The 17,040-nt window shown below is 43.6% G+C and overlaps 1 protein-coding gene across 1 annotated transcript in view; it reads left to right on the top strand.

Annotated features, from left to right (window-relative positions):
• The window catches only part of swap70 (switching B cell complex subunit SWAP70), an 88,241-nt gene that overhangs the window by 17,649 nt on the left and 53,552 nt on the right, over positions 1–17,040 (top strand). The window contains exons 3-4 of the mRNA XM_033038962.1: positions 664–840; positions 5,666–5,893. Of these exons, the coding sequence (XP_032894853.1) occupies positions 664–840; positions 5,666–5,893 (405 nt within the window). The remainder of the gene's footprint in view (positions 1–663; positions 841–5,665; positions 5,894–17,040) is intronic.

Raw genomic sequence — 17,040 nt, 5'->3', positions numbered from 1 at the left:
ATAAGTCATTTATGGTTCTTGTGACAGCTGATCAACCTGATTAACCCAAGAACTGAATGTATTCAATGTATTGGCACAATAGATCTTGAAAAATAATGAGAATGAATCGATTATAAATTGCAGTCTTGGGTATGAATGAATTTGGAGAGATCAAAGTTAACCACTTGTGAGCTACTGCACTCGGTATGATTACACTGAGAATTTCATAAGAGGAAGAAATGTTTTCTCCTGTACTTGAAAATGGTTGTGGTATGATTTGAAATTGCTGGGAGTAAATTCTTTATCCTTATTCTTTGAAATAAATTACTTGTTTTTCAGTTAGGCCAAAGTGTATTGTGGCAGGGTGTGGTTGGATGAATGCATTTGAACCTGAGGAAGCTTGATGTTTTGGTTATACAGTTTGAAATTTTAATTAGCTGGACAAATAAAATCGGCACACCAATCATTTTCATTTAATCTCAGCCAATGAGTGTATGGTTTCTGCAATGAATCTTGTGCTTATTCTTGGTGAGTACTTGATGGTAATAGTAGTCCATAATATTACTGTATTAGAGACCCTCGAAGTATCAGAATTTCTAAGCAATGTAGCTAATGATTATTTTTCCTCTTTTATGCTGTTATTCTCCTGACTCTTTTTTCCAATTTCATCCTTGCCCACCCAAGGTTCAACCCAACAGCTTTGATAAATGTGACTTTAACAGAATGTGCTGGACTCTATCTGTTAAGAAAAATCTGAACTGCAACACCTTATTGATCAGTGATGACGATGCCTTCAAAGTGTGGTGTATCTTTAACTTCCTCTCAGAAGATGTGTATCCCTTGATCATAGTCCCAGAGGAGGTAAGATTGAGAATGTTTTCATTAACAATCCAATATCATCACCCTTGCTAGATAAGGGTGTGAATGTTTGTCAATGGTTCTTGCTTTTTATCTATTTCAAATGTGTGCCTGAAAATGATTCTGATGTCAGGTGAGATTAGATTTGACTCTGCTAAATGCCCTCTAAACTCCGCTCTATGATCTTTGCTCTAAACGGAGTTTCCCCAGCATTTTGTGTCTATCTTCGGTGTAAACCAGCATCTGTATTTCCTTCCTACACATTTTGTCTGCATAGCACATAGATGTACACGCATCATCTACTGTGTGCTTTTGGGAAGGGAATGAATATAGAAACCAATGAGCTGCACTGATCTGAATTGTGGTGAACCTTGTGTAGGAAGGAACTGCAGATGCCGGTTTAAACCAAAGATGGACACAAAAAGCCCGATTAACTCAGCAGGTTAGACAGCATCTCTGGAGAAAAGGAATGGGTGATGTTTCGGGTCGAAATGCAGAGCGGCAATAGGAGCCATAGTGCCAATGTTCACCGCCTCCCTGGTTCTGAATACCTTGTTTACCTTCAAACGTAATCAGTGTTGAGCCTGGTGAGGAGCAGATAGATTTTCTAATTGAGGTTGAAAGCTTTCACCAGTTTCATAACCTTTCTGACCACCTGATCATCTAGACATTGCTACTTTAGGTATTGTCTTTCTATGAGGATAGAGGGGAAGTCCTTTAGGACCGAGACGTGAAAAACATTTTTCACACAGAGAGTGGTGAATCTCTGGAACTCTCTGCCACAGAAGGTAGTTGAGGCCAGTTCATTGACTATATTTAAGAGGGAGTTCGATGTGGCCCTTGTGGCTAAAGGGATCAGGGGGTATGGAGAGAAGGCAGGTACAGGATACTGAGTTGGATGATCAGCCATGATCATATTGAATGGCGGTGCAGGCTCGAAGGGCCGAATGGCCTACTCCTGCACCCATTTTCTATGTTTCTACCTCTCAGTTGATCCACCATTGCCCTCTGCTGAGCCATATATCTAACAAATTTATTGACTGGGTTGTTTCTACTGAAATCTGTTCCTTTCTTTCTTAAATATCCGGGTTCAAAATCCTTAAACCACATTTCTGCAGCGTAAAAATGACATTAAACTCACTTATGGCCTTCTTATGTTTGAGCTGCAACTGATCAGTCCTCCTTTTTCAAATTTAATCTCTGCAGTTTTGGGGGACTATCATTGATAACTGTGTGTGATCATGGCCACAGCAATGGTTTTCTTCCAGTCTGCACAACCACTATCAGCACACTTCAAGGATGTTTTGTTGGCTTTCTGCTCTTGTGCTGTATCCTGCTCTTTGGTGGCATCATCTACAGACAAGGATTCAATCGGCTTTGTTTTCCAGCTAATGCATTGCCTCTCCAATGATATTCTAATGATAGATTTAGTTTAGTTTAGAGATAGGGCACGGAAACAGGTCCTTCGGCCCACAGAATCCGCACCGATCAGCGATCCCGTAGCATTAATACTACAATACACACACTAGGGACAATTTGCATTTACACCAAGCCAATTAACCTACAAACCAGTACGTCATTGGAGTGTGGGAGGAAACCGAAGATCTCGGAGAAAACCCATGCAAGTCACGGGGAGAAGGTACAAACTTTGTATGGACAAGTACCCGTAGTCAGGAATCGAACCTGGGTCTCTGGTGCTGTAAGGCAGTAGCTCTACCACTACGCCACCATGCCACCCTAAAAAGTCCCGTTTCCCCCCCCCCCCCCCCACCTACACATTGGAAAGGCATCCAACTATACACTTGTACTGTATCTGCAATGCTTATCTGAGATGTATCTAAGTGCTTATGTATAGTGATACTTGTATTGAACTGCATACAAAAATGAATTTCACTGTACTTTGATACATGTGACAGATAAAGAACCATTGAATCGCCAGCCTCTATCAGATTTTATATCCAAGTCTCCGATTTAATCCCCTGTACTCTGGCAAGATCTCCAATACAGCCACACTGTCTTCAACTTTGTCATTTAGACCTTTTCACCAAAATAGTTGTCTATTTATACCTGCTCATCGCCACTCCTAGATTATCCTGCTTCTCATTCATAGCCATTTCCTTATTTCATTGCTGTAATTTTGCCAAGCACCACAAACGTACCTAGAACATTCCACCTTTCTATTTTTATCCCACTTCCCCAACATTGATGGTCATGTCCTTTAGATTCAGCTGCCAATTCACTCCACAAATCTGTAATAAAAACGGAAAATGCTGGAATAACTCAGCAGGTGAGGGAGCATCTTTGGAAGGAGGACAAGGGCCATCATCATCATACAGCATGGAAACAGGCCCTTCGGCCCAACTTGCCCACACTGGCCAGCATGCCCCATCTACACTAATCTTATCTGCCTGCGTTTGGCCCATATCTCTTTAAACCTACCCTATCCATGCACGTGTCCAAATGTTTTTAAAATGTCGTGATAGTACCTGCACCAACTATATCCACTGACAGCTCATTCCATACACCTACCACCCTTTGTGTAAAGAATAAAATACCCTCAGGTTCTTATTAAATCTTTCCATCCTCACTTAAGCCTATGTCCTCAGTTTCTTGATTCCCCCTAATCTGGGTAGAAAACTATGCATTTACCCATTCTATTCCTCTCATGATCTTATACACCTTTATATGACCACCCCTCATCCTCCAATGCTCCAAGGAATTAAGTCTTGGGCTGCTCAACCTCTCCCTATAGCTCAGCTCTCAAGCTTGAGTAGCATTCTTGTAAATCTTCTGTATTATTTCCAGCTTAACAATATTTCCCCCTAAAACAGGGTGACCAAAACTGAACACAGTGCTCTAAATGTGGCCTTACCAATATCTTGTGTAACTGTAATATGACCTCCTCACCTCTATACAATACTTTGACTGATGAAGCCCAAAAGCCTTCTTGAACACCCCATAATCTGTGACAGTGTTTTCAAGGAACTATGTACCTGCACTCATAGATCTTTGTGCTCTACAACACTCTCCAGAGCCTTGCTATTCACTGTGTAGGTCTTGCCATGGTTAGATTTCCAAAAAATGCAACACTTAGCACTTCTCTGTATTAAACTCCATTAACTATTCCTCTGCTCACCTGCCCAACCGATCAAGATCCTGCTTCAATGTTTGAGAACCAACTTCACTATCTACTATACCACCCAATTTAATGTCCTCTGCAAACTTAATAAGCGTGTCTTGTACATTTCTCATCTAAATCATTTCACAGATCCCCACACACTAACATTATCCTACACATATTAGGGACAATTTACAGGTACACAAAAATGCTGGAGAAACTGCGTGGGTGCAGCAGCGTCTATGGAGTGAAGGATTAGGCAACGTTTCGGGCCGAAACCCTTCTGATTGTCAATTATTTATAAAATGATTGATTGACAATCATTGTTTAAAATTAGTTCAATTTTTAAGAAATAATGACATTAATTATGTTAACTGTTATTTATGCATTTAATTGTTGTTTACGTACATAAGAATACTGAAAATTATAAAATCCTTCAAACAATTCTCTGGGCTTGGGTTGGTTTCCCAGGAATGTAAATTTAGATCAGAGGAAGTTTAATTTTTGTAGTTGGAGAGAAGTTGCTCTCAGTTTAATTAGTTGGTCCATGCTAAAGTAAACAGACTTTCTAAAAAAAAATTAAACATGTTTCTTTCCTGAGGGGATGTACATGTATTTGCATTCTGCAAGGACTTCCAGTCTGTGAGATGTATAGGAAGGAACTGCATTTGCTGGTTTACACCGAAGATAGATACAAAATGCTGGAGTAACTCAGCGGGACAGGCAGCATCTCTGTCTGAAGAAGGGTCTGGACCTGAAATGCCACCCATTCCTTCTAACCAGAGATGCTGCCTGTTGCGCTGAGTTACTCTAGAATTTTGTGCCTATCATCAGCCTGTGAGATGTGCCTGATTCTACTTGTGAACTGGCAGAGTGCCCACACTGATCTATCCATTGTCCCCACTCTTGACTTCTTTTGAGGATAAAGATATTGTAAATGTTGGCTTGCATTTGCTTCTGGATAATGATGCAGAAATGCACGTTACTCTTGGATACTGCCCGACCCAACTTGTTCCGACTCTTGTTTTGATGTTGGAACTAACATGCAGGATTAGAAAGGTCTGTTGCCGCTGGCTTTCCCCAACTGGTAATTCTGTGCTATTTCACATTTTGTCTGAGAACTGGAAGAACCAAGTGATCTAGGGATGCATTGTATACTATGCCTACAAAATTGGAATAGAAACCTGAATTGTGAATCTCTCCTCTTGCTCTTCCTTCCTTTGTTTCCGTTTCCATCTCTCACCTTTCCTCCTCTGTAATATCTCTATTTCCTTCTTTCCCACTTTGTTTAATCCCTTTCCTGAAACACTTGCTCCTTTTTCAGCTATCTCCCTGCTTCCCTCTTTGATTGTCCTGAGAAGTCCTCCTGGTTCTGACCCTCCTGTGAGTAACATCAATGCAGGTCAATGGAGACACAAGGAACTGCAGATGCTGGTTTACAAAATAAGATGCAAAGTGCTGGTGTAACTCAGCGGGTCAGGCAGCATCTCTGGAGAATGCACATAGGTAATGTTTTGGGCCAGGACATTTCTTCAGACTGATTGTGGTTAGGGGGGGGGGGGGGGGGAAGCTGGTAGAAAACTGGGCAATTAATAATTTTAGAAATGGAAGTAGTTATTTCATTTGCATATGATATTAGATTAAGTCACAAAATTAGATTTTTTGTGGCCATCGCTGTGCTAATACAAATTTTCTGTTCTCGCTGCTCAGATTGAGTATTTCCTCCGGAAACTGACCGAGGCAATGGGAATAAATTGGCAGCAGGAGCAGTTTGAAGATTACAGATCTCATCTTGGAGACAAGTGGAGTGGCCTTTCTGTTTGGGAGTTCATCAAAATGGTTGGATCAGGATTGTACTCGAAGGCCATGAACAGACAAACATTGTCAATGGCAATCAACGAAGTTTACTGTGAACTCATCCTTGATGTCATGAAACAGGTAAGAGGAATCTTACAAATCTTGGGCTGAGCCCTCTGCCCATTTTATCCCATCATCGTCTTCACCTAAATCATTACTGTTTATCAAAGTGCAAAACCTAAAAAATGAAAAAATAAAAATATCCCAAAAATATTTTTATTAAGAGTATACTAGCAGCGACACTCTATTTTAAGTAATACCAAATCTTACTTAGATCTTTGCATTTCTAATGTAAAAAAACCCTGCATCTTTAAACTCATCTTGATATCTAAAAGTCTTTGAACTAAGTATTTCAACTGGAAAAAAACAGTGACTGACATGGTGATCGTTTTGATATTGACAACATTACAAAGTTCAAGTTCAAGTGAGTTTATTGTCCCTGTATAGGACAATGAAATTCTTGCTTTGCTTAAGCACACAGAAAATAGTAGGCATTTACTACAAAACAGATAAATGTGTCCATATACCATGATATAAATATATACACACATGAATAAATAAACTGGTAAAGTGCAAATAACAGAAAGTGGTTATTAATAATCAGAGTTTTGTCCGAGCCAGGTTTAATAGCCTGATGGCTGTGGGGAAGTAGCTATTCCTGAACCTGGTTGTTGCAGTCTTCAGGCTCCTGTACCTTCTACCTGGAGGTAGCAGGGAGATGAGTGTGTGGCCAGGATGGTGTGGGTCTTTGATGATACTGCCAGCCTTTTTGAGGCAGCGACTACGATAAATCACCTCGATCGAAGGAAGGTCAGAGCCGATGATGGACTGGGCAGTGTTTACTACTTTTTGTAGTCTTTTCCTCTCCAGGGCGCTCAAATTGCCGAACCAAGCCACGATGCAACCGGTCAGTATGCTCTCGACTGTGCACCTGTAGAAGTTAGAGAGAGTCTTCCTTGACAATCCGACTCTCCGTAATCTTCTCAGGAAGTAGAGGCGCTGATGAGCTTTTTTGATAATTGCGTTAGTGTTCTCGGACCAGGAAAGATCTTCAGAGATGTTCACGCCCAGGAATTTGAAGTTCTTGACCCTTTCAACCATCGACCCGCTGATATAAATGGGGCTGTGGGTCCCCCTCCTACTCCTTCCAAAGTCCACAATCAGTTCCTTGGTTTTGCTGGTGTTGAGGGCCAGGTTATTGCGCTGGCACCATATGGACAGTTGCTCGATCTCTCTTCTGTATTCTGACTCATCCCCATCAGTGATACGCCCCACAATAGTGGTGTCGTCGGCAAACTTGATGATGGAGTTCGCACTGTGGTTCGCTACGCAGTCATGGGTATAGAGTGAGTACAGCAGGGGGCTGAGCACGCAGCCTTGAGGTGCTCCCATGCTGATTGTTATCGAGGCTGACACATTTCCACCAATACGAACAGACTGTGGTCTGTGGATGAGGAAGTCGAGGATCCAGTTGCAGAGGGATGCGCAGAGACCCAGTTCTGCGAGTTTGGTAACCAGTTTGGAGGGGATGATTGTGTTAAATGCCGAGCTGTAATCAATGAATAACAGCCTGACATATGAGTTTTTGTTGTCCAAGTGGTCCAGTGCGGAGTGGAGGGCCAGCGAGATCGCATCCACCGTTGATCTGTTGTGGCGGTACGCGAACTGCAGTGGGTCCAGGTTTTTGTCGAGGTAGGAGTTGATTTGCTCCATGATCAACCTCTCAAAGCACTTCATCACCACCGGCGTTAGTGCCACTGGTCGATAGTCATTGAGGCACGTCACCTTACTCTTCTTGGGCACCGGTATAATTGATGCCCTTTTAAAGCAGGTGGGGACCTCAGAACTCAGAAGTGAGAGGTTGAAAATGTCCGTAAAAACTCCCGCCAGTTGGTCCGCACAGGTTTTTAGAACACGACCGGGTATACCATCAGGACCAGGTGCTTTTCGGGGGTTCACCCCTCTGAAAGATTTCCTGACATCGGCCTCTGTGACTGAGACTGAAATGCCATCACAGCGAATGGGGGATCGGGAAGGCACATCAGTATTCTCCCTGTCAAAGCGTGCGTAAAACGCATTGAGCTCGTCAGGGAGTGATGTTACACCGACATTCGAGCTGCCTCCTGGTTTTGCCTTGTAGGAGGTGATTGCATTCAGGCCCTGCCACAGCTGCCGAACATCTGTCTCGTCCTCCAGTTTGGAGCAGAAGTCCCTTTTGGCCTTTTTGATGGCCTTACCAAGGTCGTATCTGGTCTTCATGTAGGCCACTGTATCGTTGGATGTGAATGCCCTGTGTCTGGACTTCAGGAGAGTGCGGATCTCAAAGTTCATCCAAGGTTTCTGATTGGGAAACACTCGGAAGGTTTTTGTAGGGATGCAGTCCTCCACACATTTCTATATGAAGTCTGTAACGACTGTGGCATATTCGTTCAAGTCCGTTGCCGAGTCCTTGAACATTGCCCAGTCTACAGACTCCAAACAGTCCTGGAGTTGTTCTTCTGCCCCCCCCCCCCCGACCAGCTCTGTACTGTCCTCACTTCTGGGGGGGCGCTCTTTAATTGCTGCCTGTAGGCAGGAAGAAGCAGCACCGCGGTATGGTCGGATTTACCGAAGTGAGGGCGAGGGATAGAACGATAGGCATTCTTGATGGTGGTGTAGCAGTGGTCGAGGGTGTTAGGTCCTCTGGTGCAGCAGGAGACATGTTGGAGGAAGTTGGGGAGTGATTTCTTGAGGTTCGCCTTATTGAAGTCCCCAGCAATGGTGGTAAATGCCTCGGGGTAAGACGTCTGGTGTTTGTTGACCACAGCGTGCAGCTCCTCCAGTGCCAGACGGACGTCTGCCTGGGGTGGGATGTAGACCGCGGTCAGGATAACGGAGGTGAATTCTCTTGGGAGGTAGAAGGGACGGCACTTCACCGCCAGATGTTCCAGGTGTGGAGAGCAGGAGTTGGACAAATTCAATGAATATATCTATTGTATCCATGAGGATATTTCTTTCAAGATTTTAGTGTTGGTATATAAACCATGAATTGATTGATGCAATGTGTAGTTCATGATCTCAGCTATTCCTGCAAAGGGTTGTTGTGTGTGGAAATCACAGAGCCAAATAGAGCCTTCTGGGTTAAATTATTTTATGGCATTCGGTATTTTGATACCTAACGGGCAGTGAGCCCATTCTGGTCTATCCATATTCTTTGTCTTCTTTTGAGGAGAGAGGTGTTGGTAAGGTTGGCTTGCATAAGCTGATTGCGCTGGCCATACCATCTTGGTCAACGAAGAATATCTCAGATGGGAATAAGAGGAGAAAACTTGAGTTAACATACCCCTTGCAGTAAAGAAAAATGTATTCTGTTGCAATGTCATAGTAGAGTTGAGGAATTACATTTTATTTATTCTTGGTGTCATGTTGATCATGAGTGAGAGGAAAGCGCCAATTTTTGCCTAGAGTAACTTCAGGTTCCCACTCTAATTCCTCACTAAGCCCCAAAAACATCACCTAGGAGACCACAGTGACTTTTGCACAAAGTCATGCTTGCCATAATCAACAATTTAACCACTTTCTTTTGAATATTTCTTAAGTTTTCATTTGCATCACGTCAGGAATAAGTTAGAAAAACCAAAGCAGGGGGTTAGGGAAATATCATTTGACCTTTAACCTATTTGAATGCTGTTTTGTAACCCATTTAATTTTTTTAAAAGGCAACGGAGAAATTCTGATCTTTTCAGAATTTTTTGAAGGTTTCAATCAAATCTTTCTTAGATCTTTGATTTTCTATTGTAAAAATCCCTGAATCTTGAAACTCATCTTGGTATCTAAAAGTCTTTGAACTAAGAATTTCAACTGGAAAAAGTCAGTGACTGACATAGTGATCTTTTTGATATTGACAAAATTACAAACATAGAAATAGAGAGCAGGGAACGGCTTCACGGGCCCCATTCCTGCCACACCATTCGGTTGGCTGATGTGATGTAACCTCATTCTTTAGGGAACGCGGATTCCCCTCTTTTATCATAGATGAGGCCCTCGCACATATCTCCTTCATATCCCGTCGCTCCGCAGTTACAACAGGGACAATGTTTCCCTCGTGTTTACCTTTCACCCCATTAGCCAACACATACAGGGCATAATCCTCTGACATTAGTTTCATAGAGGCTCTATTTGTTCAGTACCTTTTCATACGTCTAGTGTCCCTCTCCCCTGACACTCAGTCTGAAGAAGGATCTCGACCCAAAACATCGCCCATTCCTTTTCTCCAGAGATACTGCCTGACTCGATGAGTTACTCCAGCATTTTTTGTCTATCTTCGGTGTAAACCCGCATCTGTAGTTACTTCCTACACCTTTTATCCCCTATCTCTCTCTTCCTTTTAAAAAAAAAAAGAAAGGCTCCGATTTCACTGAGAATTCCAAAGACTTGAATCCCTCTGAGAGAATAATTTTCTCTTTTCTGTTTTAAATGGATAATCCCTTTTCTTTAAACAGTGACCTTTGTAAAATGTGAATCGAATGTGCCAATGCTTTACAATTACAAGAGCTGGAAGAGGGGGAGCGTTTAACAAGTTTGTAGGTTTGTGGGCGGCCAAGGTACAGAGACTTTTCAGATTGATCCTCTCACAAAGGGAACCATCCTCTCCACATCCACACTGTCAACAGCTCTCTGGATCTTGTATGTTTTAATCAAGTCCACACTTTCCCTTTCAAATGAACAGCTTAACCTGTTATAGGCACAAAATGTTGGAGTAACTCAGCGGGACAGGCAGCATCTCTGGAGAGAAGGAATGGGTGATGTTTTGCGTAAAGACCCTTCTTCAGACTTAACCTGTTCATCGTTTCTCCACAAGACAACCAGTCCATTCAAAATATTAGACTTCTCTGAACTGCCATCAAATTATTAATATACTTAAATAAGGAGACCAATACAATACACAGTGTCCCAGATGTCATCACACATAACTGATGCATAATCTCCCACTAATTCCCTGGCCAATAACTGATTAGCAGACCGGCAAGAATTTTCCCTCTCCTTGGTTCAGGCTCTGCAAAGCCAACAATCCCATTTTGTTGCACTGCCTTCCGTTGAAAGTGCCAAATGTAATGATGTTGCAGGGGAAACACATTGTTAAATGTATCAGAGAAAAAAAACCCACTGCCATTAGTTTCATATGCCTTGTCCCTTCCTTTTTCGCTAAGTTCCACATCAATGTTCAGATCGGGTTGAGGACAATGCCTCAACAAGTGAATATGCTTGTGACCTGTTTTTGGTCGACTACTCGTGGTACTCCATGTGAGTCTTCAGGAAATGCACAAGCATTTCTGCTCTTAATTCTGTGACTGCAGATTTTAAGTATTTTCGCCTTTGCTATAAATATATGAACATTGAGTCATGACTGAGGAAGTTGCCGACATCATCTAAATCCCTGTTCACATGACGCAATGAGAAGTGGATTGTGGTCTCAAGTTCCTTGCAGCGTTACTTCGGTCGTATCAGGAAGTGAGATTAGCTGTTTGAAAGAATGTGCATACACTCTGGCAAGGTCTTATCAATTGAGTCACTGGTGCTGCCACCAGATAATACCCAGAAAGTATGCAATCTGGTTGTACAATTTATAATTTATTGTTTAAATGGAGACATTTGGTTTTGTTTTGAAGTGAGATTGGATTTCAGGAGGTCTTTTGGTATCAAAATGAGACTAGTTTGTAAAGTTAGATGATGAACTTCAGTGTTGTTATTTAAACCACCTAATTGCCAGGTATTTTTTCCAAGAAAATTCTTGAGATTAGAGATCAACGTGAAAATAACAAACCAGGAAATAATTTCAAATAATTTTCAAATAATTTCAAAAATCTCTGCATGCGGAATGAAAAGGAATATCATTTGGTTCGCAGTTAATGATTTTAAATAAAGAAGAGATTTGATTTTGGTTACAAAGGACACAAAGTGCTGGAGGAACTCAGAGGGTCAGGCAGAATAAATGGAGAACATGGAAAGCAATGTTTGAGATTGGAACCATTCTTCAGTGATTGGGGTGGGGGGAGAGAAAGCTGGAAAAGAGGAGGGGCAAGACAAAGCTTGGCGAGTGATGGGTTGATACAAGTTGGGGGGGGGGAGGGGGGGCTTGATAGGCAGATGGTTAGCTAAAGACCAGTGATGAAAATACAAAAAGTGTGAGGTATTGGATGGAAGAGTTGCGAATTGTGAAGCCAGAGGAATGAATAAAGGTGGGAGGGGGTGGGTAGAAATGGGTATGGTTCAAGATGGGGCACAGGGAAAAGAAGGGGGGGGGGGGGTGGGGTGGATGTAGGTAGTTACCTATAATTGGAGAATTCGGTGATGGTATTGATGGGTTGTAAGCTATCCAAGTTTGTGCGTGGCCTCACTCTGGCAATGGAGGAGGCCTAAGGCAAAAAGCTAAGTATGAATGCATACGTGAGTTAAAACTCCCTTTTTAAATCCCCCCCCCGCCCCTCCACTATCCCCCCCCCCCTCTCTGCCCTGTGACTCATTTCTGTCCTCCCACTCCCATTCTACCTATATTTCTTCTCTATCTTCATAATTTCCAGCTTTCCTCACTCTCCCACTACCACCCACTGCCACAATCAGTCTGAAGTAGGGTCCCAACCCAAAACGTCACCTATCCATGTTCTCAAGAGTTGCCACCTGACCCACTAAGTTACTCCAGCATTGGCTTTATTTTGTAAATCAGCATCTGCAGTTCCTTGTTTGTCCATTTGATTTTGGCTATTAGTCTGTTTTATATTAAATGAAAGAATGTTATTAGAAGATCAATTAAAAATTGAATGATAAATGGTATGGTTTACTTTTGGGTTTGTTAATCATGCAGGAAATTGTTTAGTTTAGATCTACAGTGTGGAAACAGGCTCTTTGACCCACTGAGTCCGCGCCGACCATCGATCACCTATACACTAGTTCTATGTTTTGCCAGTTTAGCATCCTACACAGTAGGGGCAATTTACAGAGGCCAAATAACCTACAAACCTGCACGTCTTTGGAATGTGGGAGGACACCGGACCACCCAGAGAAAACCTACGTGGTCAGGGAGAACGTACAAACACTGAACAGACAGCACCCGTAGTCAGGGCGAACTCGGTTTCTGGCGCTGCAAGACAGCAACACTACCACAACGCCACTTTGCTGTTCCAAAGCATTTTGTGTGATCAGGATCGTTCCTGTACTGTGAAATACCTAATTGTACAGTTTTAAAACACTGTGCATTTAAGAACGGACCTCCTTGTACTCTTTGGAAGATCATTATACATTTTACTCCTGTGCTCCTGGAACATTCTAATTGCAGAAGTTAGGTTGCTTTGCATTACAGGTGGCAAACAAAGTAACAGCAAAGATCAAATCTTGTCTTAGTTAAAGTCACCACAAACCCCTGTGGAATACACAGGGCAAGGCAAGAACTTGGTTGAAGTTAGTGCATGCAGTGGTTTCTCCCAAAATCATGAAACCCCTCTGGCTGTCCATCTGATCTTGATTGTTTTGTGAGTTCAGAATGATTTCCCCCTTGTTATTTAAACCACCTAATTGCCAGGTATTTTTTCAAGAGATTAGAGATCAATGTGAAAATAACAAACCAGGAAATAATTTCAAAAATAAATCTCTGTATGTGGAATGGAAAGGAATATCAACAGATTTACCCCAGAAGAATGTCTTTGCCTGACTGCATGTCTTTCCTCTGTTCAGGAGGAGGTGGCCCAATCCGTCAGACTATTTCCTTGTTTATGAGTTTGCCTGCAGGGCTATTGGTAGATGTAACGCCCTCCATCATTACCCTTCAGGAACTCGATTACTTGACGTTAGTACACGTCGCAGTCTGTGGGTGTTGAAGGTGCTTTCTGTACAAAACTCTGCAAATGTACTTTGCTCTGAAACATGGTACTTAAACCTACCATGCTACCATTATTCTCTACGTGGAAGAGATAGAAACTCTGAAATGTGATGTTTACATCACCACATTCATCCAAATTGATGTAAATAATTAATACATTGTCCACTGCCAGGAAATAAGTCAGACTGTGATTCATTTTCAATAATAAGAAAGTGATTAATGTTTTCATTTTGGAAGTTATTACTTCATTTATCACTGATCCTGAACTTTGTTTACAGATGTAGGAGTCATTGTAAAATATAGGGAAGTCATGTGTCATTCCCCACTTGGCCTTCTCTCTACTTAAGTTTACATCTGTTCTTGATGGGCTTGTTTGAGGTCAATTGACGTGTCATGTTGCTTTCAAAGATATCCCTGCAATTTATTGTGTTTTGTACAAACCTTTAGGTGGGGCAGGGAAGAGGTGGGAGTGTTTGGCATTGTGGTGTTAGTGGCATTCATGTGAACTGCAGTAGAGCCTGGGTTAGTCTGCCAGCATCGCCCACACATTCCACCAATTGTCAGGATTGCTGCTCATTGTAATCACATTGAGTTAGATTGAGCATGTGAGGGAGGTAAGTGTATTGAGAAACTCCCCGCCTTAATAGGCAAATTACATAAACATGCGCTCATACAAACTAATTGCATGTAGGTGCTCCCGTTTCATGAATGACCTGTGTTATTGCAATGTGAGTGCTTCCCGACCGATTCCTAGATATAAAAGCGTCACCCAAGCTCACTGCTCTTCCACTTTCGGCCACTGTCGGAGCTATGCTGGGAAGGCAAGCGACTCCGGGTGAAGTCGCTGACATCTAGAAAAAGTTGCAACAGCCAGCACTTCTGCACCAGTTACCACACGGATTGGGTTGACGTGGCTGTTGTTGCGGCTCGCGTTGTAGCTCCTGACCGACAGCACTTTCTTCAGGCCACCGCCACCAGCTCAACGCGTGTGGTCACCGTGGGGCTCCCTGCCCCCTCACCAGCTGCTGCTGCTTCCTGCCGGCCATTGCTTTATCCACCCCACCCCCCCCCCCCCTGTACCGCCGCCGCTGTTTCATTCTTCGCCGGACATCTTGGTGACTCCAGGGGAGGAGGAGGCGGTGGAGTGCACGAAACGATGGCCGATAGGAAGAAGTGGCAGCTGGAGAGAGGGGAGGGAGCCCCATGTTGATCGAGCGTGTCCTGTCAGTGGTGGCAGCCTGAAGAAAGCGCTGTTGACCAGGAGCTATAACGTGAGCCGCAATAACAGCCGTGCAAACCGGACAGTGCGGCAGCTGGTGAAGAAGGGCTCGATGGTTCAGGCCAGCAGCATCGGTGCCTAGTTTTCTGGTGCAACATCACAAAGTACTGGAATCACTCAGCAGACTGAGTCAGTCTGAATAAGTGTCCCCACCCGTAACATCATCTATCCATGTTCTCTAGAGATGCAGCCTGACCTGCTGAATTCCTCCAGCACTTTGTGCCGTTTTGTGTGTTAAGCAGCATCTGCAGTTCTTTGTTTCTACCTTGTTTTAAGGTGATTCCGACTTGCGTAAAATCTGACTTGCTAAGGGTTTACGGAACGTGATCCTTGTGTAAGTCCCGGAGTGTCTGTATTTGTGAAGTTTGGCATTGTGGCCAGGAATCTCTCTTTAAAGGTTCTTTTGATTAAAATCTGCTCCTGGCTCACTGAACTCATCTCCACATAACTCGATTCCATCCTATCCTTCCTTATTCAGTCCCTTTCTTGATTAGTAATGGTGTTTCTTGACAAGTAAGTGTGTCAAAGGTTACGGGGATAAGGCAGGCGAGTGGGGTTGAGCGGGAAAGATAGATCAGCCATGAATGAATGGCAGCGTAAGCTCGATGGGCCAAATGACCTAATTGTGCTCCTATGACTTCTGAACCTCCCACCTACGTCTGAGACACCTCGCACGTCCCTCAACTTTAACAACTTTCTATGGGGGCACAGGGTTATATATTTTCTAGCCCCCATTGCCTCATCTTCACCACGAACATCCACTCCCTCTACACCGCCATCCACCACCAGGAAGGTCTCGAGGTCCTCCGTTTCATCCTCTAACTGAGACCCAATTGATTTCCCTCTACCAACACTCTCCTCTGCTTGGGGAAAACTTGTCCTCACCCTCAACAACTTCTCCTTTGACTCCTCTCACTTCCTCCTAATTAAAAGTGTTACCATGGGACCCATCAATGCCTGCCTTTTTGTTGGTTATGTCAGACCGTCCTTGTTTCAGGCATACACTAGTCCTATCCCCCAAATCACTCTCTGCTGCATCGACAAATGCATCGGGGTGGCCTCCTGCACAAATGCTGAACTCGTGGATTTCATTAACTTCACCACTAACTTCCACCCTGTCCCCAAATACACCTGAACAATCTCTGTCACATCTCTACCCTTTCTTGATCCCTCTGTCTCCATCACAGGGGACAGTTTATTGACTGGTGTCTTCTATAAACCTACCGACTCAGTGAGTTACCCGGACTACACTTCCTGCCTCCCTGCCTCTTGCAGAGATGCTATTCCCTACTCTCAATTCCTCTGTCTCTACTGAATCTGCTCCCAAAATGAGACTTTCCATTCTAGGACATCTGAGATGTCCTCTTTCTTCAGTAAACGTGGTTTTCCCCCATCTGCTGCAGATAGATCCATCACCCGCATCTCTTCTGTGTCCCAACTACTGTGTAGTTCTGCTCTTGCTCCAGACGGATTGAGTTCCCCTAATCCTCACCATTCACCCCACCAGTCTCTGCATCCAACACATCATACTCCGACATTTCCGTCACCTCCTACGTGATCCCACCACTAGTTGAATCTTCCCATCTCCACTCCTTTTCGATTTCCACAGAGACCTCTCCCTCTGCAGCTCCTTGGTTCACTTGGTCCTCCCCATCTAAACCACCCCCTCCCCATGTACTTTCCCCTGCAACCGCAGGAGATGTAACATCTGACATCTATACCTGTACCTCCTCCCTCACACTCATCCCCGGACTCCAGTGGTCCTTCCAGATGAGACGGAGGTTCACATATACCTCCTCTATCCTCATCTACTGCATCCGATGTTCCCGATGGGACCTCCTGTACATCGGCGAGACCAAGCATGAACTTGACGACTGTTTCGCTGAACATTTGCACTCAGTCCACCAAGACCCCTGGATCTCCCTGTTGTTAAACCATTTTAACTCCCCTTCCCATTCCCACACTGACCTTTCCAAACTGGGCTTCCTCCATAGCCAGAGTGAGACCACGCCCAAATTGGAGGAACAGCACCTCCCATTCCACTTGGGTAGCTTGCAACCCAACAGAATGACCATCGAATTCTCCAACTTTAGGTAA

This window comes from Amblyraja radiata, chromosome 20, assembly GCF_010909765.2.
Source record: "Amblyraja radiata isolate CabotCenter1 chromosome 20, sAmbRad1.1.pri, whole genome shotgun sequence".
NCBI lineage: Eukaryota > Metazoa > Chordata > Chondrichthyes > Rajiformes > Rajidae > Amblyraja > Amblyraja radiata.
This window is presented reverse-complemented; position numbering and strand designations above follow the sequence as displayed.